This window comes from Jaculus jaculus, chromosome 14 (assembly GCF_020740685.1).
Source record: "Jaculus jaculus isolate mJacJac1 chromosome 14, mJacJac1.mat.Y.cur, whole genome shotgun sequence".
Classification (NCBI taxonomy): Eukaryota; Metazoa; Chordata; class Mammalia; order Rodentia; family Dipodidae; genus Jaculus; species Jaculus jaculus.
This window is the reverse complement of record NC_059115.1, coordinates 6,132,579-6,158,509: the sequence shown is the minus strand read 5'-3', so window position 1 is coordinate 6,158,509 and position 25,931 is coordinate 6,132,579. Positions and strand designations below refer to the sequence as shown.

The 25,931-nt window shown below is 53.6% G+C and overlaps 1 protein-coding gene across 1 annotated transcript; it reads right to left on the bottom strand.

Moving 5' to 3' along the window:
* LOC123454801 (centrosomal protein CCDC61-like) lies at positions 1 to 25,570 on the bottom strand. The gene is made up of 11 exons (XM_045134208.1): positions 25,523 to 25,570; positions 24,375 to 24,562; positions 11,058 to 11,268; positions 10,880 to 10,962; positions 10,342 to 10,511; positions 10,176 to 10,251; positions 9,763 to 9,905; positions 9,612 to 9,690; positions 9,402 to 9,459; positions 8,864 to 9,109; positions 1 to 1,586 (listed from the first exon to the last, which is right to left on the bottom strand). Exons 1-11 carry the CDS (start codon positions 25,568 to 25,570, stop codon positions 1,452 to 1,454), a joined length of 1,437 nt encoding a protein of 478 aa, XP_044990143.1. The 3' UTR covers positions 1 to 1,451.
* Between the last annotated feature and the right edge of the window lie 361 nt (positions 25,571 to 25,931).

The following is a 25,931-nucleotide window of genomic DNA, read 5'->3' as shown; positions in this document are numbered from 1 at the left end:
TTAGCACTAACAACTCTTTTATTAAAGCTTCAAGTACAGACATGCAGATATTCACAATTATCTGAAAACCAATCTCATTGGTCATTGAAACTATGTACGTATCACACATCAGTATAAATCAAGAGCGAATCTTTACATTCTTGTTCATCAACTGAGTGTTTTTAGTTCATTAACACAAAATACACACACTTAAGCCCTTTCACAGTATTTGAAATAATGTACATGTAATTTAGTGAATAAAAGTACAACAATAAAGGAATAAATCACAGTATAAAATGGAACTATCACCATGTGAGCCAGAAGAAATATTTAAACAAAGTATTTGAAAGAAGCAGTCCAGTCTACTTAAAGGGAAAGCACCCAAAGACAGTGTGAACTCACCTCCAAAACTGAAAAAATTTCCCATAGTCAAGTATTCGCGAAAACTAGCACTGACTGCTACGTGTGAGCGTCTGGTGAATCACCAAGTCTCCCACTGGCCCAAACAGCACTGAGGGGAGCAGATATCTCAGATATGTCATAGAGCTTTCAGGGACCTCACAATGCACATTGTGACATCGGCCAGCTGCTACTAGACTAGTGTGCTTATTGTCTAGTTTATTTATTAGAGAAACAGGCAGGTAGACAGAGAGAAAACGGGCATGCCAGGGCCTCTAGCCAATGGACGGCTAGTGTAGCTGGCTTACCCAGGTACTGGGGGATCGAACCTCGGTCCTCTGGCTCTGCCAGCAAGTGCCTTAACCACTAAGCCTTCTCTACAGCTCCCACAAGTGTGCTTACTTTAAATCAGCTCATGATTACACTTAATAGATTATGAATGTGTGTACAGTATACTCTTTCCCTAAGAATATAATTGTCAAAGTATATATTTTTCTCACGTTTAAAGTTTTAGAAGCTATTTGTCTCTAAATGCTTGACTACACTGAAGAATGTCCCTGTTCACTCAGCATTTAAGTGACAGACTATTTACTAAGGAAGAGTAAGAAAACAATGTTCTCTTCTAAGCACATTCTTGGGAGGGGAAAGCTCTCTTGGGGAGTCCCTTTATCCCCACTGTGACTCCAGGGAGCCTGGTGGACTTAGGGCTCCGGGCGCAACCCAGCCGGTGTGGGCTGAGCAAGGCACTGAACATGGGCCCGGCTGGCTCCTTGACTCCCGGACTGCCCAGGCCTCCTGAGTGGCCATTGACCTGCCCAGTGGCCCCAGCTCCTGGGCCGCTGCCTGCTGCTGCCCAAGACCAGCTGCTCTGGCTGGTCAGCGGTCCCGATGCCGAGGGGCTCAGCTCGCTGCACCTCCAGGCTGAGGGCCGCCAGGAGTCTGACATGAGGGGAGGAGTTCAAACTTGATCCGCTCTCAGGGGTGCGCAGGCCTCAGCAGTGACCCCCTTCCTCCTGTCCCCGCTGCCCTGGGTCTTCAGAGCTCTGAGCTTGCCACGCTCTCCTGTGCACAGGTCATGTGACATCAGGTTTCCAGAGGACACACACTGGGCGGTGGGGTGGCCCTGGTCTCAGCAAGCAGAGGACACCCGTGGAGTTCTGGCTTCTGGTGGCCCTGAGAACCCGACAGCCAGTGGCAGGGACTTGCAGCTGAGAGAGAAAGAAGAACAATTATGTCAATACCTGGGCTGGAGAGATGGCTCAAAGTAAGGTGCTTGCCTGCAGAGCCTAACAACTCAGGTTCGATTCCAGTACCAGCATAAAGCCAGATGCACAGGGTGGCACAACTATCTGGAGTTCCTTTGTAGCAGGTGGAGGCCCTGGCATGCCCATCCATCTTCAGTCATTCTTTCTTTGCAAGTAATAATAATAAACATTATTATTTATATATAAATAATATATAACATATAAAATAATAAATATACATAATAAATAAAAATTAATAATAATAAACCTGCTAAAGTGTCAGAACTTTTCCTCATTCAAGTGGTTGAACGTCCAGGTTGAGACAATTCCCACAGCCAGAGGCAAGGACACCAGGCTGGTACCCCCAGCAACGGCGCCTCTGGTGTATACGGTCAGTGGGCACCAAACGGTCCCACGGAGGGAGGAGCGGAAGCCCAGCTCTCTTGCACGCTGTGGTGACAGCTGCGGCAACCACTGGGCAGGTCAGTGGCCCACTCAGGAGTCCCAGGCAGCGCAGGAGCCTGTGTGCACAGCGCTCAGCCCTCACTCCAGCCCAGCACAGACAGACCTCCAGCCTCAGGCTGTCCCCCAGGGTGCCCGGCTGAGCCACCACACCCAGAACCTGACTCAGTTTTGAAGGAGTAATTAATCAAAGTGTAAGCTACACCCCCAAACCCTCCTCCACCTTCCTAGAACTCATTATGTATCCCAGGATGGCCCTTGAGCTCCTTGCTTCTCCCGCCTCCACCTCCTAAGTGGCAGGTTTACAGGCCTACATCACACTGTCTGGCTGCGTTTTAAGAATTAGGCTGCGACATCTTTGCAGCTGTGCAATATATTCTGCCTTCCTTGCTGACAAAGTGCCCTTTCCTGTCTTTTTTTTTTTTTTCCTTTTCAAGGTAGGGTCTCACTCTAGACCAGGCTGACCTGGAATTCACTATGTATTCTCAGGGTGGCCTTGAACTCACAGCAATTCTCCTACCTCTGTCTCTCAAGTGCTGGGATTACAGATGTGTGCCACCATGCCCAGTGTCTTTTTCTTTTTCAAAGGCAGTGACTTTGTCTGTTTTTATTTATCTTATATGAGGTGCCTACCTACAGTGAATTAGTACCAAATAAGTCCGCAGTATGTTCTGAGGGGATATGTTACAATTTTACATCTGAATTAAATGCTACAGCAATGCCAAGACTTCCTTCCCGAGTGTGTCAGCTGCAGTCACCTAGACACGCATCATCACTAGCATTCAAGAAAGTGAACATGGAGGTAACCGTGCTTCCACAAGCGAGCTGAAATACTGGTGTTTTGAAATGGTAAGAGACATCCTTAGCTATCAGTAAATTAGTTAAATCTGCCCGTAAGATTAATGGGTAAACATACAATGAAACGGTTGTTGAACTCATAAATGTTCATTTGCAGGTACAAAAAAACTATCAAGACTGTCCTGTTAAAAGTTTTGTAGGTGGGCGTGGTGGCACACGCCTTTAATCTCAGGGCTTGGGAGGCAGAGCTAGGAGGATCGCTGTGAGTTTGAGGCCAGCCTGAGATTACAGAGTGAATTCCAGGTGAACCCGGGCTAAAGTAAGACCCTACCTCAAAAAAAAAAAAAAAAAAAAAAAAAAAAAAAAAAAAAAGGTTTGTAAACACGGGCTGGAGAGATGGCTTAGAAGTTAAGATGTTTGCCTGCAAAACCAAGGGATCAAGGTTCGATGTTCCAGGACCCACGTTAGCCAGATGTACAAGGGGGCGCATGCATCTGGAGTTCGTTTGCTGTGGCTGGAGGTCTTGGCACGCCCATTCTCTGCTTCAAAATTTACACGTGCGTGTGTGTGTGTGTGTGTGTGTGTTTATATATATATATTCCCCCATAAAGGACTCTTCCTGAGACTAAGGGAAGGAGGATATGTGCTAAGACCGGGGCCTCTCCCTCCTGTGCAACTTCCTGGAAGATGACACCGTGTCCCACTGAGAGGAGAGAAAGGTTGGCAAGAATCGGGCGTGCCCCTTTCCTGACCTCGGCTCCCCGCCTAACCCAAGCTCCAACCACAACCCGCACCACGCCCTGTTCCCGCCTTTGCCCTGCAGAGGAGGCAGCAGGAAGCTGGGCCCGGGGCTGAAGCAAACCCGAGGGCCCCTCCGTCCCTCCGGTCCCCGCAGAGAAAAGTCCCCAGGCCCGGGGTGGGGCGCGGCGCACCCCCACCCGGCATGTCCACCTCCTTGGCCGCGGCGGCCAGCGCGCTTCTGGCCCTGCTCGGGCTGGGCGCGTGCTGCAGCCCCGTCGTGGCCCGCAGCGCGTGGCAGGCGCGGGCGCCCGGGTGCTCGCAGCGCCTCCAGCACCCGCTCCGCTACGTGGTGGTCTCGCACACGGCGGGCAGCCCCTGCCACAGCCCGGCCTCCTGCCAGCAGCAGGCCCGCATCGTGCAGCACTACCACCAGCAGACGCTGGGCTGGTGCGACGTGGGCTACAAGTGAGTGGGGGGGGGGCGGGGCGGGGGGCGGCTCGTTTTCTTGGGGGGGGAAATGAAGGTATTCTTTTTTATTATTTATTTGACAGAGAGAAAGAGGGAAAAAGAGAATGGGCGTGCCAGGGCTCCAGCCACTGCAAACGAATGCATGCGCCCCCTTGTGCATCTGGCTTACATGGGAATCGAACCTAGGTCCTTTGCCCTTGCAGACAAACGCCTTAACTGCTAAGCCATCCCTCCAGTCCCCTGCGGCTCGTCCTAACTCTCCTGGTGGGGTGGGGAACATCCTCCACCTCCTTAGATTGGGTCTTTTCTTAGGGTAACAGGCTTTAGGGGGTTGCCTTGTCAGGAGGATGGAGCCAGACTTGACTGAGCCCACCTCCAGGTCCCCATGTCACCATCTTGAGCAACGGGTGCACTGCTGCCCGAGACAGCATGGACGGGTCCTGTCCACTCCTCCTCGGCACAGGGCGATGGGATTATAACCGCCCCCCACACACACACACCGTTCAGATCTATGATACTGCCTAGCATGGCATAGGAACCCCCCCCCAAAAATGCATGGGTCATTGCCATTGACACCAGGCACCTACTAGGTGCCAGGACTGGGGACACTGCTGGAAACTGCCACTCCAGCCCTATGTGCTCAAAGACCAGCAGCAAGCAGCGGCAGAGGCAGATATGGAGGGGAGTTTAGATGGATGACGGAGGCAGGATGGAGTCATGCATACTGGCTCACCTGTGTAACCCCAACAGAGGTTACAGGCTGAGGCCAGGCTGAGCTTAGAGCAAAACCCTGTCTTAAATGGCTGGAGAGATGGCTTAGTGGTTAAGGCCTGCAAAGCCTAAGGAGCCAGGTTCAATTCTCCATGTCCCACATAAACCAGATGCACATAGTGGCACATGCGTCTGGAGTTCGCTTGCAGTGGCTGGAGACCCTGGCATACCCATCCTCTCCTTTCCCCCCTCCTCTTTCTGGTAAGTAAATCTTTAAAAATCAAAATCTTTAAAAAACAAAACAAAACAAAAAACGTCTTGCCAGGCGTTGTGGTGTACGCCTTTAATTCCAGCACTTGGGAAGCAGAGGTAGGAGGATTGCCGTGAGTTCGAGGCCACCCTGAGACTCCATAGTGAATTCCAGGTCAGCCTGGGCTGGAGTAAGACCCTACCTGGAAAAACAAAAACAAAAAAAACAGCAACAACAATAACAACAAAAAACCCCAAAACCAAAAAAACCAAAACCAAAAAAACCCTGTCTTAACAGGAGCGGGGTTGGGGGTGGGGTTGCAGGTGATTGAGGGTAACCCTCAGAAGTCAGGCCCTTAAGGTGAGGGAAGGCCTCCCAGAGGCTGTGACTTTGAGGTGACTCTGGGGGGGGAACTGCAGTAGGAGACCCCACAGGACGAATCTAGGAGCAAGTCTGACAGGTGGAGGCCGCTGGACAGAACTGGGGCAGCAGTGTGAATGACCGCAGGGCCAGCCGGGAGTACCTCGTGGTAAGATGGGACCCACAGAAGGTTCTAGGCTGTGAGGGCACAGGCTGGCTCGGGTTCTTGGAGACTCACCCTCTGGCTGCAGTGAACTAACCACAGGGAATGAGGGCAGGACAGGTCCCTTGTTCAGAGTCACAGAGTCCCTCACACGGGCCTCTGTTCAAAGACAGTGGGAACATAGGAGCTCTGTGTGTTCTCCAGGCCAAGGTAAGCAACCTGCACAATTTACTGGAAATGGAGGCCCTAGGCCTCGCCAGTCTGTACTGTCAATCCCCACTGACAGAAACCTCAAGGATGTCCCTGGCCCTTCCTGCTCAAGATCTTATTACTCAAAGGCTCCAACTTCAAGGTCAGATGCAAGGGGTCAGGAGCTCCAGTCCTAAGCAGTACTACCAGAGCCCAGGCCCACAGCGTCTGCTCTAAATGGCCTTAGGAAGTAGCAGACCTGTTTGCTCTCATACTGTGGGGTTCAGGGTCAAATATTCTGGGTGTGCCCTTCTTATTTTTGCTCCAAGCCTCAGTTTCCTTGCCTGTCCTTTGAGCTGTTGACTGTCCCCACCTGCCCAGGGTGGCCAAGGTTTAGATGCCTGCAAGGTGAAAAACACAGGAAGCCCCTCCCCCCCTGCCCTGGGCCAGCTGCCAGGAATGTGGCAGGAAAGTCACCTGCTTGATGCTTCTTCCCCAAACAACTGCCAGGCCTCAAGGCGGGCAGTGAGCTGGCTTAAGAAGTTCCAGGATTCTTGGGCTGGAGAGATGGCTTAGCAGTTAAGTGCTTGCCTGTGAAGCCTAAGGACCCCGGTTCGAGGCTCAGTTCCCCAGGTCCCACGTTAGCCAGATGCACAAGGGGGCGCACGCGTCTGGAGTTCGTTTGCAGTGGCTGGAAGCCCTGGCGCGCCCATTCTCTCTCTCTCTCCCTCTGTCTTTCTCTCTATGTCTGTCGCTCTCAAATAAATAAATAAATAATGAACAACAACAAAAAAAGAAGTTCCAGGATTCTGTGTGTCATGGGGGGGGCAGGGGGTGAGATCCCCACCCCACCCCACCCCACCCCAGTGTAACTCCAAGGTGCCCAGGGAGATGCATTCAGTCAAAAACGTGTTGGAGTGAAGTGGATGGAAGGAACTCACTCACATCCTCGAGTCCTGGATCCTGAGAGGCCTCCATGGGCCAGAGGCAGAGGAGCAAGGGCGGACTTCTGAGGGCCAGGGGGGGGGCTCTGGGGACTGGACTGTCTGCATCTCAGCACTGGGGAGGACGACTGTTTGTGGGAGCACATGAGAGAGAGGGAAAGAGGAAGGGAGGGAGGGAGACAGAAGGGAACCAGGGGTGGGACTGCTGTGCAACCTTGGGGACTGACTCCACCCCCTCTGATTTTGTGTAAGACAGGGGTGGCAGTGGCTCTCCTGCTGCCAGAAAAAGGAGAAAAAGGTAGGCACAGAGGTGTGCTAGGAACGTGCCAGGGACAGTAAATGGCCACCATCAAGTTATGAATTGTGGGGAATGAAGGAAGAAGAGATGTGGGGGAAACTCTACCTGCAATGGCAGGAAAGGAGCACTGGTGAGTTTTGGGGGAAGGGGTCCTCACTGGGAAGACCACCTGTTCTCATCAAACCCTGCCCCCTCCAAACAGCTTCCTGATTGGAGAGGATGGGAATGTGTATGAAGGTCGTGGCTGGAACATCAAGGGTGCCCACACAGGTCCCACCTGGAACCCCATATCTATTGGCATCACCTTCATGGGCAACTACATGGGTGAGTGCTGAATGTCCAGGAGCTGATGGGAGGGAAGCAGTGTTCGATCTCCAGGTGATCTATAGTATATCTGCTGGGTGTGGTGGCGCATGCCTTTAATCCCAGTACTCTTGGAAGGCTAAAACAGGACGATCACCAAGAGTTCGAGGCCAGGTTGGGCTACAAAGTGAGGACGGCCTGAGCTAGAGTTGAGACCCTGCTTAAAAGGAAAAAAAAAATTAAAAAAAGACGTGGGAGGCACAGGCAGGAGGATCGTCCTGAGTTCAAGGCCAGCCTGGAACTACAGAGTAAATCCCACAGCAGCCTGTGCTAGAGTAAGAGCCCAACTCGAAAACAAAACAAACAAAAAACCCGGGCACGGTGACACACGCCTTTAATCCCAGCACTGGGGAGGCAGAGGTAGGAGGATCACCATGAGTTCAAGGCCACCCTGAGATTACATAGTGAATTCCAGGTCAGCTAGAGCAAGACCCCACCTCAAAATAGAAAAAAAAAAAAAAAAAAAAGCAAGCCAGGGTCTTTGTGTTTAAGGCACTTGCCTGAGAAGCCTAAGGACCCATGTTTGACCCCACATAAGCCAAACGCATGGTCTTACATGCCCACATGCCCACTAGGAGCATCTGGAGTTCAACTGTAGTGGCTGAGGCCCTGGCAGGCCACGCCCCCCCATCTCTCACGCACTCTAAAATAACAAAAAATCTGTTTTAAAAGTCAGGTATGGTGTAATTCCAGCACTCCAGAGGCAAAGGTAGGTGGATTGCCGTGAGTTTGAGACCACCATGAGACTACATAGTGAATTCCAGGTCAGCCTACGCTGGAGTGAGACCCTACCACAAAAAAAAAAAAAAAAAAAAAAAAAAAAAAAAAAAAAAGCCCAGCATGGTGACACACGCCTTTAATTCCTGCACTTTGGAGGCAGAGGTTGGAGGATTGCTGTGAATTTGAGGCTGGCCTGAACTACATAGTGAATTGCAGATCAGCCTGGGCTAGATTGAAACTCTACCTTGAAAAAAGAAAACCAAAATAACAAACAAAAGAAAGGCAGGATAGTGCCTGGTGCCAGCTGTAATCTCAGCACTCAGCAGATGGAGGCAAGAGAACCCTGAGTTCAAACCCAGGCTGGACCACATAGTGAGTTCAAGGCCAACTTCAGCTCCATAGTGAGCACCTGTCTCAAAAAGTGCTCTTTGACACACAGGAGGCGCCATCTAGATGTCACCTCATTAATGGAGGTAGGAGGGCCAGGGCCAGGGCCAGGCAATTCAGACAACCAGCTCTGGCTGAAGGCTTCCCCGTGCCGGGCGCCCCTCTAGCTTCACCTCCACACGGCCTACGGAATCAGGAACCCTGACTTTCTCACCACAAATGTCCAGGGAACTGGGACACAGGATGGTTAAGACCTGCTAGAAGCTGTTTACCCGCCACCCTACCTCACTAGCTGTGCCCTCTGGGGAGGCCCCAGTCTAACTTCTGCGTGTGCCCCCTCCCACAGAGAGGGTGCCTCCGAAACGCGCCCTCCAGGCTGCCTTGAACCTGCTGGACTGTGGCGTGGCTCGGGGGTTCCTGAGACCCAAGTATGAGGTGAAGGGACACCGCGACGTGCAGCAGACGCTCTCCCCAGGAGACCAGCTCTACGAAGCCATTCAGAGTTGGCCGCACTACCGCGAGTGAGGCTCGGCAACGCCGCGATATGGCTCCAGAAATGGTTCCCGCCTCCGCCTCCGCCCCAACCGTCCTCCCTCCTGCTACCCGGTCCTCCAATAAAGGTGCAGTGGATTTCTGGGGGGTTAAAAGAGGGGTGCTGGAGTGAAGAGCCCTGGCAGGTCAGAGTGAATGGGCTGCTCGCCCCTGCGGTAGGACGGGCGGGGCGGGGGCCGGTTCTGAAGAGCTGGTAATTCGAGGGGTCAGCCTTCAACCGCAAACTGCCCCCCGCCCGCGTTCCTGCCTGGGCACAGACCTGTGGCCTGGGACGCCCGCCTCCCTCCCGGAGTCACTGCAGACTCGAACCTGCCACCCGGACAGAATCGCCGCCCAGCTGGCCGTGGCTCCTCCAGGCGTGGGAGACACTCACCGGGCTGGACCCGCTCCAGGGCGAGGGGCTGGGCGGCTTCCCGCGGCCGCAGCGGGGGCTGCGGAGAGAGCACAGGAGGGGTCTTTGTGCCTCCCACTGGCCTGGCTCGGGTAGAGACCCTCGGCCTCTGTCCTCTAGTCGCCCCTCCAAGGGGCGGTTCCGGTCTCCACGGCACCCTTCCAGACGGCCCTTCCCGCGGTCCACGTTTACCCTCTGGACAGCGACTCGGAGAAGTCCTCGAACTCGCTGCAGGAGCTGGCCGACGAGCAGCGGCTGCGGAAGCTGTCCACTGGGGGAGACGGCGAGTGAGCGCCGCCGCCCGCCGCCCGCCCCCCGCGCCGCCCGCCCGCCCCGCGCTTACCCGAGGAGCTGCGGTGCCGGGAGCCGCTCGCGGCGTCCCCTCGGCCGGTCACAGCGGCTGGAGGCCGGGTCTGCCGAGACCAGGAGACGGAAGGGCCGTCCCCGCTTCCTCCACTGCCCAACCGGTGGCGCTGCTGCTGCTGCCTGGGAAACGGAGGAGCCCGCCCCGTGGTGACCCACCGGGGGTCACTGGGGACACAGCCCACGGGGATGGAGAGACCAGCACAGCAGGTGAGGGGCGGGGGCGGGAGGAGGGCCACGGATGGGCGGGAGGATGGGGGGGCAGAGATGGGCAGAGGGAGGAACAAGGCCTGAAGGGAAGAAACCAGATTGGGGTCAAGTGACAGGGAGACAGGCTGGCACGGAGAGGGACCAGGTACCCAGCAGGGGTGAGGGCAGGGGAGAGGCACTGACTTCACCCTGATCTCTCTCTGCTTCTTCTCCTTGGCTTTCACAAAGGCTGTAGGATCGAAACGGGGTGCGCGGCCACCTAGGACAGTGTGGGGAGGAGGCTGGGGTCACCACCCGGCCTCCCAGGCGAGCTTGTTCCGCATCCAAGGCAGGGCAGAAGGGCACAGACCTGAGGGCGAGGGTGACGGACGGGCGGGTCGGCCTCGGCCCCGGACCCCACGGCCGCTCTCCCGCGACGAGGATCGGGTGGCACCGCGGCCACGAGACGTGGAGCGCTCGCGGGACGACGAAGCCCGGTCTTCCCGGGCCGGGGCCGGGCCCATTGGCAGCGCCCGGCTCCTGCGGGCACAGGACCCGCTGTTAGTTTCCTACTGGCCAGGAAAACCCCAGTGTTGGTGCCAACTGCGCTGCTCTGAACCCTCAAGCCCACCCCCAACTCCCACATATTCCCTTCCCAATGCGCCGCCGCTCCCCGAGTCCAGCTCCCCACTCCAAACCCCGTTTGTCACGCCCTGCCCACTGACACCTGCGCCGGACACAGCTCCGCGGGAGCCCTTCCCAATGTCCCTCCACCCAGGCCAGGCAAGGCCGGCGGACAGCAGCCCGCAGACCCCCCTTTCCCCGGCTGCGCCCCAGGCCAGACCCCGAGCCCCGCCCAGCTCCCTGCCCGGCCCGCTGCAGACGCCCCTCCGGCCCAGCGGCCTCACCCCCGCTTGCACAGCGCCAGCTCGCCGCTCAGCGTCTTCAGCCGCGCGCGTAGGCTGCGCTCCGACGCCTTCGCCTCCTCGAGCTGCGGGCAGAAGGCCGCAGGGTCCAGCCCCGCCGGGGACCCGACACCCACCCCCCGACACCACCCCCCCGCCGCCCCGCCGCCGCCCGCCTCACCTCCTTGGCCAGGCGGCGGCAGTCCTGGCCGCGGCGGGCCACCCCTCGCGAGCCCAGGCCGCGCTCCTGCCGCAGCTCCAGCTCCAAGCTCCGCACCAGCCCGCGCAGCGCCTCGGCCTCCTGGCGCGCCGCCCTGCCGGCCAGCGCCTCCTCCCGCGAGCGGCCCAGCTGCGCCTCAAGCTCGCGCTTCTCCGCCGCCAGGCGGGACACCCTGCGGGAGGAGGGGACAGCGGCTCGGTCCACCCTCCAGCTCCTCACGGGGTGGGGGAGCTCGCCCAGACCCCACACTGCCTTCACCCATCCACCGCACACTGACCACACACTCCCTACCTTCACCATCCACCGCACACTGACCACACACTCACTACCTTCACCATCCACCGCCCACTGACCACACACTCACTACCTTCACCATGCACCGCACACTGACCACACACTCACTACCCTCACCATCCACCGCACACTGACCACACACTCCCTACCTTCACCATCCACCGCACACTGACCACACACTCACTACCCTCACCATCCACCGTCCACTGACCACACACTCACTACCGTCACCATCCCACCGCACACTGACCACACACTCACTACCCTCATCATCCACCGCCCACTGACCACACACTCACTACCTTCACCATCCACCGCACACTGACCACACTCACTACCTTCACCATCCACCGCACACTGACCACACACTCACTACCTTCACCATCCACCGCACACTGACCACACACTCACTACCTTCACCATCCACCGCACACTGACCACACACTCACTACCTTCACCATCCACCGCCCACTGACCACACTCACTACCTTCACCATCCACCGCACACTGACCACACACTCACTACCTTCACCATCCACCGCACACTGACCACACACTCACTACCTTCACCATCCACCGCACACTGACCACACACTACCTTCACCATCCACCGCCCACTGACCACACTCACTACCTTCACCATCCACCGCCCACTGACCACACTCACTACCTTCACCATCCCACCGCAGACTGACCACACACACACACACACACACACACACACACACACACACTACCTTCATCCATCCCAACGCAAAGGCTGGCCACACACACACACAACCTTCATCCATCCTACAGTGATAACATGGAAATACATACACAATACAGTACCTTCACCCATCCCACCACAAAGACATGGCCACACACACACACAGCCTTCACCCATCCCACAGCAAAGACGCGTTTTTCCAGGTAGGAGATAAGGAATGGGAACAGAGTCTCGTATCTTCTGATTCTAAAAGAGGTCATTGGTCTGAGCACCCCATGAAAGCCAGGCCTGATCCTGGTGCTCTCCTCCTCACCCACCCTTCCCAGCCAGATCTCAGGGTCTCCTTTTACTAGAAACTGCGCTCAACAAGACCCTGAAGAAAATAACATGAAGGACTGGAGAAATGGCTTAGCGGTTAAGGTGTTTGCCTGCAAAGCCAATGGATCCCAGTTCGATCCTCCAGGGCCCATGTAAACCGGATGCACAGGGGGTCCATGCATCTGGAGTTCGTCTGCAGTGGCTGGAGGCCCTGCTGTGTCCATTCTCTCTCGACCCCCCTCTTTCTCAAATAAATATGTTTTTGTTTGTTTGTTTTTGTATTTATTTATTTGAGAGTGACAGAGAGAGAAAGAGGCAGATAGATAGAGAATGGGCACACCAAGGCCTCCAGCCACTGCAAAGGGCCTCCAGACGCGAATCTGGCTATCGAGGGTCCTGGGGAATCGAGCCTCAAACCGGGGTCCTTAGGCTTGACAGGCAAGCACTTAGCTGCTAAGCCATCTCTCCAGCCTGATAAATATGTTTTAAAAAGGAAACAACATGAAGCTTTTTAAGAAGGAAACCTAAGTGTCCCTTAACAAAAGGAGGCGAATTTCTGTTGTGGTTGTGCACTCAGAGGAGACCCACGCAGTCCTGAAAGACGGTGGTGGACGCTCTGCCGTCTGCAGGACACTAGGAGACAGAGGTTTAAACGGCACAGAACAGGCTGCAGAGACGGCTTAGCGGTTAAGACGCTTGCCTGCAAAGCCCAAGGACCCAATACCCAGGTCGGGCAGATGGATAAAGTGGTGCATGCCACAGCAAATCTTACAGCTCCATATCTGGCATTTGGGGCTTGTGTTGGAATCATTTGGGTCCCAGTGGTCTGGGTAGCTCCAGCCATCTGGCTGTGCAGCCTGTAGCTTTCCTTGGCAGATATCCCATGGATCTGGAATCTCCAACATTCTGAGGTTTTCATTGGAAGGCATTTTAGTGGTTTGAATGTAAAATGTCCCCCCATGGCCTCACATTTGAATACTTGATCCCCATTTGATGGTGCTGCATGGGAAAATTGTGGAGTCTTTGGGGGACAGAGCCTTACTGGGGGCAGGCCTTGGAGTGTTACAGCCCAGCCTCACTTGCCACATTTGACTCGCACTGTCTGCTTTCCAACTACCTGTGATGTGATGGCCTGACCATTCATAATGGACTGTGTCTCCTTGAAGTGTGTGATGCCTGGCTGGCTGCCTCTGCCATGCTTGCCCCACCATGATGAGACGTCCCTTCAAAACTGACAGCAAGAAATAAACCATAAGTTGCTTCTGAAAAAAAAAAAAAAATAAATAAAAATAAAAAATAAAGTGGTGCATGCATCTGGAGTTTGTCTGCAGGGGCTAGGGGCCCTGGGGCGCACATTCTCTCTCTCTCTCTCAAATAAACACTAAATGGCACAGAACAATATATTAAGGAAGTCCCTTTTGTAAAAGTAAGCAACTACAATATGTGTATGCATTAAAATACATACATACACAGGCCTTTAATCCCAGCCCTCGGGAAGAACAGGTAGGAGGATCACTGTGAGTTTGAGGCCAACCTGAGACGACATAGTGAATTCCACGTCAGCCTGGGCTACAGCAAGATCCTATCTCAAAAAAAATAAAAATTACATATGTAATGACTGACAGGCGTGGTGGCACATGCCTTTAATTCCAGCATTTGGGAGACAAAGGTAGGAGGATCACTGAGTTCAAGGCCAGCCTGGCACTACAGAGTGAGTTCCAGGTCAACCTGAGGTAGAGTGAGCCCCTACCTCAAGAAAAATAAAAATAAATGAATGAATAAAATGAGAAGGGAGGAACACAGAGGTAAACTGAGGCGTCTCTGAACAAAACCACATTTTCTAGCTCTGAATCTGGAATCAGAAATTATAAAAATATTTTCTGTAGAGGCAGAGACTCACTGTGTTTCCTGGGCTAGTGTTTACCTCCTGCTTCCAGTGGCCCTCCTGTCTCAGCTTCCCACATAGCTGGGACTATGGGCAAGCTTGGCTAGCTAGAAGAAAACTGGCATAAAAAGAACTCACTCGATATCAGAGTTGGTACAGTGTTGGAGCACCGTGTGGTGTGACTACACAGTGTGGCAGCAAGGGGGCACTGCCTGAGGACTAAAGTGGTCTGCACAGACATCGTCACCTTTATTCCCAACTCTTATAATAATCACATTGGGGCTGTAGATATGATTTAGTGGTTAAGGCGCTTGCCTGCAAAGCCTAAGGACCCAAGTTCAACTCTCAGGTCTCGCATAAGCCAGGCGCAAGGTTGTGCACATGCCCGTAAGGTGGCACACATGTCTAGAGTTCAATTGCAAAGGCTGGAGACCCTGGTGCACCAATTCTCTCTCATAAAAAAATTAAATTGGTTATTATTTACAGTAAAACAAACTGATTATTTTGTTACTATCCCTGAAAACTACTATTTGTCACCACCAGAAAAAGATAGTTATAAAATCAAAAAGGGAGCTGTAGAGATAGCTCAGTTGTTAAGGCGCTTGCCTGTAAAGCCTAATGACCCAGGTTCGATTCCCCAGTGCCCACATAAGCGCAAGATGCACAAAGGGGTACGCCTGTGTCTGGAGTTCATTTGCAGTGGCTGGAGGCCCTGCCACACCTGTTCTGTCTGTCTGTCTCACTTCTCTCTCTCTTTGCTTGCAAATAAAGAAATACTTTTAAGAGCCAAGCATGGTGGTGCATGTCTTTAATCCTAGCAATTGAGAGGCAGAGGTAGGAGGTTTCACTGTGAGTTTGAGGCCAGCCTGAGACTATGTAGTAAATTCCAGGTCAGCCTGGGCTAGAGTGAGACCCTACCTCGAAAGACCAAAGAAAAAAAATTGTTTTTTTAAGCCCCAGGCTGGAAACATGGCTTAGTGGTTAAGGAGTTTGCCTGTGAAGCCTAAGGACCCAGGTTCAATTCACCAGTACCCATGTATGCAAGATGCACAAGGTGGCACATCCATCTGGAGTTCTTTTGCAGCAGCTAGAGGCCCTGGTGTGTCCATTCGCTCCCTTCCTCCCTCTCTCCCATGCCCCCACAAATAAATAAAAATTTTTAAAAGTCTCTAAAGATTAGGAGGAGAAAACTAATAAAAACCGGAATAAAGGCTGGAGAGATGGCTTAGCAGTTAAGGCGCTTGCCTGCAAAGCCGAAGGACCCAGGTTCTATTCTCCAGAACTCACGTGCACTGGAGGCATGAGGTGGGGTGTGCATGTGGGGTACACTTGGAGTGGCTAGAGGGCCGAGTGCACCCATTTCTCTCTCTCTCAAATAAACAAAAGTAAATAAATAGTGTTTAATGGGACCAGGGGCTGGGGAGGCAGCTCAGTGGTGAAGCGCTTGCTGTGCACTATGAGGACCAGAGTTCGGACCCCAACAGTCACGCAGAAGCCGGGCGTGGGGGAGCGCACCTGAAACCCCAGCACTGGGCAAGTAAACACAAAAGAATGACCAGACTTGTGAACTCCAGTTTCAGTGGGAGGTCCTGTCTCAGGAAACACGATGATAATAAAAGGTGGCGAACTACTGAGGAAGATGCTCAGCGCTGCCCTCTGCCCTCCACAGGTCATGTGCTCCCACATACATACAAACACGCATACACAGGCCACATATGCACAAACAATGTAACGTGGGGGCTGGAGACATGGCTTAGTGGTTAACCACTTGCCTGTGAAGCCTAAGGACCCCAGTTCAAGGCTCGATTCCCCAGAACCCATGTAAGCCACACGCACAAGGGGGCGCATGTATCTGGAGTTTGTTTGCAGTGGCCCCCTCTCTCTCTTTCTGCTGTTCTGAAATAAATAAATAAATAAATAAAAATAAAGAGCTGGGCGTGGTGGTGCACACCTTTAATCCCAGCACTCAAGAGGCAGAGGTAAGAGGATCACTGTGAGTTCGAGGCCACCCTGAGACTACATAGTGAATCCCAGGTCAGCCTGGACTACAGTGAGACCCTACCTTGAAAAACGAAACAATAAAAATAAAAATAAAAAATGGAACATTATTTACTCATCAAATAAACCCAGAGATATGCTCTGTTCAAAGGTTGGAGTGCTGATGAAAACACGAGCTGAACATAAACAAGTCTCCTGAAAAGTAGAAGTTAACCCACACGAGAAAAGAACCTCTGTTCATCAAAAGACACTACTCAGGGCTGAAGAGATGGCTTAGCAGTTGAGCTGCTTGCCTGCAAAGTCAAAGGACCATGGTTCGATTCCCCAGGACCCATGTGAGCAAGATGCACAAGGAGGCACATGCATCTGGAGTTTGTTTGCAACAGCTGGAGGCCCTGGTGTGCATTCGTTCTCCCTCTCTCTCTTTCTCTCCCCCTCCCTTCCCTCCCTCTCTCAAATAAACAAACATATAAACAAATAAAATTTTTAAGTCATCTTGAGTGTATCTCTTTTTAAAAAAACAAAAAAAAAAAAAAAAAAAGAAAGAAAGAAAGATCTCAGGGCTGGAGAGAGAGCTCAGTAGTAGCTTAGCGGTTAAAGCATTTGCCTGCACAGCCAAAGGATTCCAGCTCTATTCTCTAGGTCCCACATAAGCCAAATGCACAAGGGGATGCATGCATCTGGATTTCATCTGAGTGACTGGAGGTCCTGGCATGCCCATTCTCTCTCTCTCTCTCTCTCTGTCTCTCTCTGTCTCTCTCTCTCTCTCTCTCTGTCTCTCTCTGTCTCTCTGTCTCTGTCTCTCTGTCTGTCTTCCTCCCTCCCTCCCTCTTCCTCTTTCCTCATATAAATAAATATTTTTTACAAAATCTCAAAGAGGGCTGGAGAGAGAGCTCAGTAGTTAAAGGCACTTACTTGCAATCTGACTGCTGGGGTTCAATTCCTCAGTATCCATATAAAGCCAGATGTACAAAGTAATAGATGGGTCTGGAGTTTATCTGTAGTGGCTGAAGGCCCTGGCACAACCATTTCCCCCCCCCTTTAATAAATAATAATTTTGTAATCTCAAAAAGACACAAGGTGGGCTGGAGAGGCTTAGCGGTTAAGCGCTTGCCTGTGAAGCCTAAGGACCCCAGTTCGAGGCTTGGTTCCCCAGGTCCACGTTAGCCAGATGCACCAGGGGGCGCACACGTCTGGAGTTTGTTTGCAGAGGCTGGAAGCCCTGGCGCGCCCATTCTCTCTCTCTCCCTCTGTCTGTCTTTCTTCTGTGTCTGTTGCTCTCAAATAAATAAATTAATTTTTAAAAAAGACGCAAGGTGTGGTGGCACACATCTTTAAACCCAGCACTTGGAAGGCAGAGGTAGGAGGATCACTGTGAGTTTAAGTCCTAGTGAGTGTGGGCTAGAGTGAGATCCTACCTCAAAAAAGAATCTCAAAGAGAACTAGGCTTGGTGGCACACACCTTCACCCCAGCACTTTACAGGCAGAGGCAGGAGGATCTATGTGGGTTCAAGGGCAACCTGGGACTACAAAGTGAATTCCAGGTCAGCCTGGATGAGAGATACTATCTCTAAAAAACATACAAAGAGCTGGGCATGGTGGCGCACGCCTTTAATCTCAGCACTCGGGAGGCAGAGGTAAGAGGATCACTTTGAGTTCAAGGCCACACCGAGACTACACAGTGACTTCCAGGTCAGCCTGGACTACAGTGAGACCCTACATCGAAAAACAAACAAACAAACATAAAAAACAAATCTCAAAGAGATACCCCAAAATGAGATGACCCCTTTGAATGGTTGGGTTGGTATTATCTCGTACAGCCTAGCAGAGGGCTGGATACACCCAGATGCAAGCAGTGTGTGTGGACGTGTGTGCACGCATGCATGTGTATGAGATAACCAAAGTGAAAATTATCAATGTCCACTGAATACTTACGCAAAGTACAGTATATTGAGTCAGTGGAAAAAACAAGCCGGGTGTGGTGGCTCACACCATTAATCCCAGCACTTGGGAGGCAGAGGTAAGAGGACTGCTGTAAGTTCGAGGCCACCCTGAGACTACATAGTGAATTCCAGGAGACCCTGAGCTACAGTGAAACCCCACCTTGAAAACAAAAGCTACTTAAAAGCACATTGGGCTGCAGAGATGGCTTAGCAGTTAAGCGCTTGCCTGTGAAACCTAAGGACCCAGGATTGAGGCTCCATACCCAAGGACTAACGTAAGCCAGATGCACAAAGTGGTGCCTGCATCTGGAGTCTGCAGTGGCTGGAGGCCCTGGCGTGCCCATTCTCCCTCCCCTCCCTCTCTCTCTCTCTCCCTCCCTCCCCCCCCCCCCCGCCCGTGTCACTCTCAAGTAATTAAAATTAAAAAAGAGGGCTGGAGAGATGGCTTAGCGGTTAAGTGCTTGCCTGTGAGGCCTAAGGACCCCGGTTCGAGGCTCGATTCCCCAGGACCCACATTAGCCAGATGCACAAGGGGGCGCACGTGTCTGGAATTCGTTTGCAGTGGCCGGAGGACCTGGCGTGCCCATTCTCTCTCTCTCTCTCTCTCTCTCTCTCTCTCTGTCTCTCTCAAATAAATAAATAAACAAAAAAAATTTTTTTAAAGAGAAACACATTAACAAACAGCAGTAATCAGAAGTATTTGGATACTACTTCAAACAGCAACAGAAGATACTGGTGAGATAGAGAGTGTGAACATACTCACACAGAGTAGCAGATAAAATTACAGAACTACAATTTACTAGTGTTGGGTGTAGAGACCATTGAGAGAAGGGCTGCTCTTTATTTCCCAGTGTTGGGAAAGTAACTCAGGGCCTTTGGTATGCCAGGGAAGAGTTCTACAGCAGAGCCATGTTCCCAGCCCCTCACTATGGGTTCTAGACATGTGCTCTACCTCTGAGCCACGCCCCCAGCCCCTCACTGTGGACTCTAGACAAGGGCTCTACCTCTGAGCCACGCCCCCAGCCCCTCACTGTGGACTCTAGACAAGTGCTCTACCTCTGAGCCACGCCCCCAGCCCCTCACTGTGGATCTAGACAAGTGCTCTACCTCTGAGCCACGCCCCCAGCCCCTCACTGTGGATCTAGACAAGTGCTCTACCTCTGAGCCACACCCCCAGCCCCTCACTGTGGATCTAGACAAGTGCTCTACCTCTGAGCCACGCCCCCAGCCCCTCACTGTGGATCCTAGACAAGTGCTCTACCTCTGAGCCACGCCCCCAGCCCCTCACTGTGGATCTAGACAAGTGCTCTACCTCTGAGCCACGCCCCCAGCCCCTCACTGTGGATCTAGACAAGTGCTCTACCTCTGAGCCACGCCCCCAGCCCCTCACTGTGGACTCTAGACAAGTGCTCTACCTCTGAGCCACGCCCCCAGCCCCTCACTGTGGACTCTAGACAAGTGCTCTACCTCTGAGCCACGCCCCCAGCCCCTCACTGTGGATTCTAGACAAGTGCTCTACCTCTGAGCCACGCCCCCAGCCCCTCACTGTGGATCTAGACAAGTGCTCTACCTCTGAGCCACGCCCCCAGCCCCTCACTGTGGACTCTAGACAAGTGCTCTACCTCTGAGCCACGCCCCCAGCCCCTCACTGTGGATCTAGACAAGTGCTCTACCTCTGAGCCACGCCCCCAGCCCCTCACTGTGGATCTAGACAAGTGCTCTACCTCTGAGCCACGCCCCCAGCCCCCCACTGTGGATTCTAGACAAGTGCTCTACCTCTGAGCCACGCCCCAGCCCCTCACTGTGGATCTAGACAAGTGCTCTATCTCTGAGCCACGCCCCCAGCCCCCCACTGTGGATTCTAGACAAGTGCTCTACCTCTGAGCCACGCCCCCAGCCCCTCACTGTGGATTCTAGACAAGCGCTCTACCTCTGAGCCACGCCCCAGCCCCTCACTGTGGATTCTAGACAAGTGCTCTACCTCTGAGCCACGCCCCCAGCCCCTCACTGTGGATCTAGACAAGTGCTCTACCTCTGAGCCACGCCCCCAGCCCCCCACTGTGGATTCTAGACAAGTGCTCTACCTCTGAGCCACGCCCCCAGCCCCTCACTGTGGATCCTAGACAGGTGCTCTACCTCTGAGCCACGCCCCAGCCCCTCACTGTGGACTCTAGACAAGTGCTGTACCTCTGAGCCACGCCCCCAGCCCCCCACTGTGGATTCTAGACAAGTGCTCTACCTCTGAGCCACGCCCCAGCCCCTCACTGTGGATTCTAGACAAGTGCTCTACCTCTGAGCCACGCCCCCAGCCCCTCACTGTGGATCTAGACAAGTGCTCTACCTCTGAGCCATGCCCCCAGCCCCCCACTGTGGATTCTAGACAAGTGCTCTACCTCTGAGCCACGCCCTCAGCCCCTCACTGTGGACTCTAGACAAGTGCTCTACCTCTGAGCCACGCCCCAGCCCCTCACTGTGGATTCTAGACAAGTGCTCTACCTCTGAGCCACGCCCTCAGCCCCTCACTGTGGACTCTAGACAAGTGCTCTACCTCTGAGCCACGCCCCAGCCCCTCACTGTGGATTCTAGACAAGTGCTCTACCTCTGAGCCACGCCCTCAGCCCCTCACTGTGGACTCTAGACAAGTGCTCTACCTCTGAGCCACGCCCCAGCCCCTCACTGTGGATTCTAGACAAGTGCTCTACCTCTGAGCCACGCCCCCAGCCCCTCACTGTGGATCCTAGACAAGTGCTCTACCTCTGAGCCACGCCCCCAGCCCCTCACTGTGGATCCTAGACAGGTGCTCTACCTCTGAGCCACGCCCCAGCCCCTCACTCTGAATTGTAGGCACATGCTCCACAGCTAGGCCGTATTACCAGTTCTTGGTCTCTTGAGAAATGGTCTGACTATGTAGCTCAAGCTGGCGTCAAATTCACAATCCTCTACCACCACCTTCCAAGTACTGGTGTTACAGGTGTGGCACAGCTGTTTCTCAATGTTTGTACACATTAAGGACATATGTGTAAGTGTTTTTGGAAGAGATAATGATACCTAGGTTTTGGTTCCCGGGAGGGCACAAAGATGCTCAAAGAGAAGGAAAAGAGGCTGAGTTACCACTGAAGCCAGCGGACCCGCACGTGAGCATCACTGTGCACTCTCCTGTGTGCCTGGAAATTCTCCTAATAAAACGTTCCAAGCTAGGGGACCCAGCTCCCCAAGGACCTTCCCGCTAGGCCTACGACTTCTCCCCTTCCCTCCTCCCACCCCCCTCAACCCCACAGGGCTCCAGCCAGTCTGTTCTTTTGCCACTGTGGCTCTCTCCTTCCAGAATGTTCTTCCTTCCTACCAACTTGATCTCCACTCACTCCAGGAAGCCTGCCTGCCCAGATGACGTAGACTCTCCTATATGTCCTTCCTAGCCCAGGCCCCGGCCAACTTGACACCTGTCAACTTGACCGTCTGCTTTCTGACTGGATTGCCACCTCGGGGGCAGTTTTTCTCCTGTGGGCTCTCTGTATGGAGGCCGGCTGGAGGTGGTCATGGTGGTGCTTACACCCAGAGGCCGGAAGTCTAATAGCTCAAGGCCAGCTGAGCTGAGCTGTAGGATCTCTTCACAGAGGGGAGGAAGGAGGGAGCTCAAGCCAGCTCTGTAGTCCGTGGTCCCATCCTAAAGGTAGAAGGTGCCACCTTGTGGCCCATCAGGGAAGTGCACACACCTCCTACCAGCCTGCCTCAGGGTAGATCCTGGAGACCTCACAGCAAATTAAGCTTTTCGTGCTCCGGCCCTGGCCATCCTCCACCTGGGCCCGGCAGAGCATGGCCATGGGTCCCGCATCGGTAAGCGCCCCTCCCTGGGGGGGGGCAGTCCTCCCCGACTGTACCTGGCACTCAGTCTGCCTTAGCCAACAGAGCAGAAGCGCTCCCTGATCCAAAGTCTAGACTGGCCCGATCCCAGGTGTGCCCTGGGGAAAGGCCCTGAGCTTCTCTGGGCTTCTGGAACATGGGAATGACAGCAGTTTGCCCCTTGGGACAGCTGTGAGGGGGATAAAATGAAGTCACCTATGGAATATTCAGCAAGGTCCCGGTCATGCAGTTAACTGCTCAATAAACATCAATTATTGGCAAAATTGTTTTTTGTTAACTGCTGAGACTGGGATGTAACTTGGCAGAGTGCACACACAAAGCCCCGCACTTGGCCCTCAGTGCCACCTAAACCACTCACGAGGCTACACACCGGTACTCCTGCAGGAGGTGTGGGCTGCAGGACATAAGTTCAAGGTCAGCCTCAGCTACATAGCCAGTTTAAGGCCCATCCTAGAGTACATAAGACCTTAATGATAAAATTCACAGCAGGGCTGGAGAGGTGGCTCAGCTGTTAGGCACCTGCCTGCCACGCCTAAGCACTCATGCCATGCTCCAGGTCCCACGTAAGCCACACACACAAGGTCACAGGAGTGTGACAGGTGTCACATGCGCACACGCATCTGGAGTCTGATCACAGTGGCTGGAGGCCCTGGCATCTCTCCCTCTCCCCACTCACACACACACACACACACACACACACACACACACACACTCTCTCTCTCTCTCTCTCTCTCTCACTCTCTCTCTCTAAAAAAAAATCCCGTCCATTCGGCTTGCTACAAAAAAAATAATAAATAAAAATAAAAAATAGGGCTGGAGAGATGGCTTAGCGGTTAAGCGCTTGCCTGTGAAGCCTAAGGACCCCAGTTCGAGGCTCGGTTCACCAGGTCCCACGTTAGCCAGATGCACAAGGGGGCGCACGCGTCTGGAGTTCGTTTGCAGAGGCTGGAAGCCCTGGCGCGCCCATTCTCTCTCTCTCCCTCTATCTGTCTTTCTCTCTGTGTCTGTTGCTCTTAAATAAATAAATAAATAAATAATTTAAAAAAAATAAAAAATATAATAGTCTGGAATAGTTGTGCATGCCTTTAATCCCAGCACTCAGAAGGCACGGTTGGGAGGACTGCCATGAGTTCAAGGCCACCCTGAGACTCTGAGACTACATACTGAATTCCAGTTCAGCCTGGGCTACAGCAAGACCTTAGCTCAAAAACAAAAGAAAGTAATAGCCGAGCGTGGTAGCACATGCCTGAAATCCCAGCACTCAGGAGGCAGAGGTAGGAGAATTGCTTTAAGTTTGAAGCCACCCTGAGACCACATAGTGAATTCCAGGTCAGCCTGGGCTAGAGTGAAACTCTACCTCAAAACAACCCCCCAAAAAATAAATTCAGGCACATGCCTTTAATCCCAGCACTCGACAGGTGGAGGTAGGAAGATTACCATGAGTTCCAGACCATCCTGAGACCACATAGTGAATTCCAGGTCAGCCTGGGCTAGAGTGAGACACTACCCTAAAAAAAAACGTATATATATTTCAAACTAGTCCTCCCCAAAGACCTGGCCCCTCCAAGTGCAGTCAGGTGCGGATTCATCTTGCTCACAGCTTGCTGAACACAGAGGTGTCCATACACACGTAAGAAGCCCTCACGTTCTCCCAGGCCCAGTCCCCTTGTTCTGACCACACACTCTCTCCAGGTCTTCCCACATGCTGTTCCCTCTGCCTAGAACACTGATCCCCAAGTTCTTCACCTGACCACCTCTCAAGACCTATCAGGTCCCGGTTACAGCTCTCCTTCCTGCCTCGCCCTCACCCCAGCTCTTTCTGCTGATACCCCCACATGGTTACTGACTAGCGTCCACCCACGCTGGGCTGGGCACACACGGGGCAGGGGACGGGTCAGTGCAAAGCGGTGTTGGCAAAAAGCAGTACAGCCCGTCTTTCCAGGTAACACGGTGATCTCTGGAGGCAGCACCCCTGCCTACCAGGCTGAGCTGGTAACCCTGCTGGGACCCCCAGCCCCACCCACTCTGGGCCCTCACTGTCCCAGCATGCAAGCACGCAGGCAGTCCGTCGCCTGCGCTGGCCTGGGAGTCCCAGAGGGCACAGCCAGACTGTCACTCACTGCTATGCCAGAGCAGGTATGGCCAGCACTGCTGACAAAAGGGGGGGGGGGCTCAGAAGGAAGAGGGCCAGTGAGGGAGGGCGGCATCCCCAAGACCAGGACACAGACCCAGGGTAGTGGGAGCACACCCACCTCCCCACCCAGACTCACTGCTCCCGCAGGTGCCAAATCTCTGTCTCCCTCGTGTCTCGGGGGTTCTGGCCACGGTCCAGCCCCCGCAGGCGGCCCAGCTCCTCCTTCAGTGTGCGGATGATGCCCTGCAGGACCACGGGGTCTGGTTTGCCCTGGTACGGGAGGGGCAGCGGGTAGTGAATCCTGAGGAGGGGGAGCAGAACAGGCTCTCAGAGCCAAAAGACAACCAAAAAACATATTCCCCAATGCCCATGTTCTTGTTTTACAAGTCTCTCCTTCCTTCCCTCCTTCCTTCCTTCCTCCCTTCCTTCCTCCCTCCCTCCCTCCCTCCTTCCTTCCTTCCTTCCTTCCTTCCTTCCTTCCTCCCTCCCTCCCTCCCTCCCTCCCTCCCTCCCTCCTTCCTTCCTTCCTTCTTTAGTTTTGGTTTTCGAGGTAGGGTTTCACTGTAGCCCAGTCTGACTTGGGATTCAGCATGCAGTCCCAGGGTGGCCCTGAACTCATGTCGATCCTCCTACCTGCACCTCCCAAATGCTGGAACTAAAGGCATGGCTTTCTTTCTTTTTTAATTTATTAGAGAAAGAGGGAGAAAGAGAGAGGAAGAGAGAGAATGGGTGCATGAGGGCCTCCATCCATTGCAAATGAACTCCAGACACATGCTCCACCTTGTGCATCTGGCTTTATGTGGGTACTGGGGAATCAAACCTGGGTATTTGGCTTTTTAGGCAAGTGCCTTAACCACTACGCAGACCCGGAATTCACTATGTAGTCTCAGGCTGGCCTTGAACTCATGACGATCCTCCTACCTCTACCTCCCAAGTGCTGGGGTTAATGGTGCACCACCACACCTGACTTAATATTTTATCTTGATTTATATATTAGAAAGAGAGAGAGAGGGAGAATGGGCATGCCACAGCAAACCAACTCTACATGCATGTGCCACCATGTACATCTGGCTTACGTGGGTTCTGGAGAATTGAACCTGGATCCTTAGGCTCTGCAGGCAAGTGCCTTAACCACCAAGCTATCTCTCCAGCCCCAGTGTGTTTTGAGCAAACAACTCACTCCATAGCACAGGTGACTCTGAGCTCCCCATCATCCTGCCTCGGCCTCCTGAGAGCTGGGACTACAGGCGCGCGTCACTACTCCAAGCAAAGCTCACATTCTACCCGCGACTGCAGGCCACGCGAGCTCCACACGCCCGCTGTGCCAGTCATTCAGGTCCAGGAGCCTCTGGTTCTGGGATTATGAGGTCACAGGGACCGACTGTCCTGGGGCAATCTCGGCTAAGTGTCTTGTCACACGCTGCTCATGCGAACCCTGACTCCACACCAGTTGATTCTGGTTGGCTGGGCCTGAGTGACACCTGGGCTGAGGGAAGCTTTGTGAACTGGCCCCCACCCCACCCCACCCCAGGTGTGATAACTTCCCACTGCAGGACCCAGGAGGCAGGGCAGACACTGTCATCCAGCTACCCAAGAGCCACTCCTGGGGCTGGGATGGAGCTCAGTGACAGAGGACTTGTCTAGCACGCAAGAGGCCCGGAGCTCAATGTTCACTACCGCAAACAGATAAATA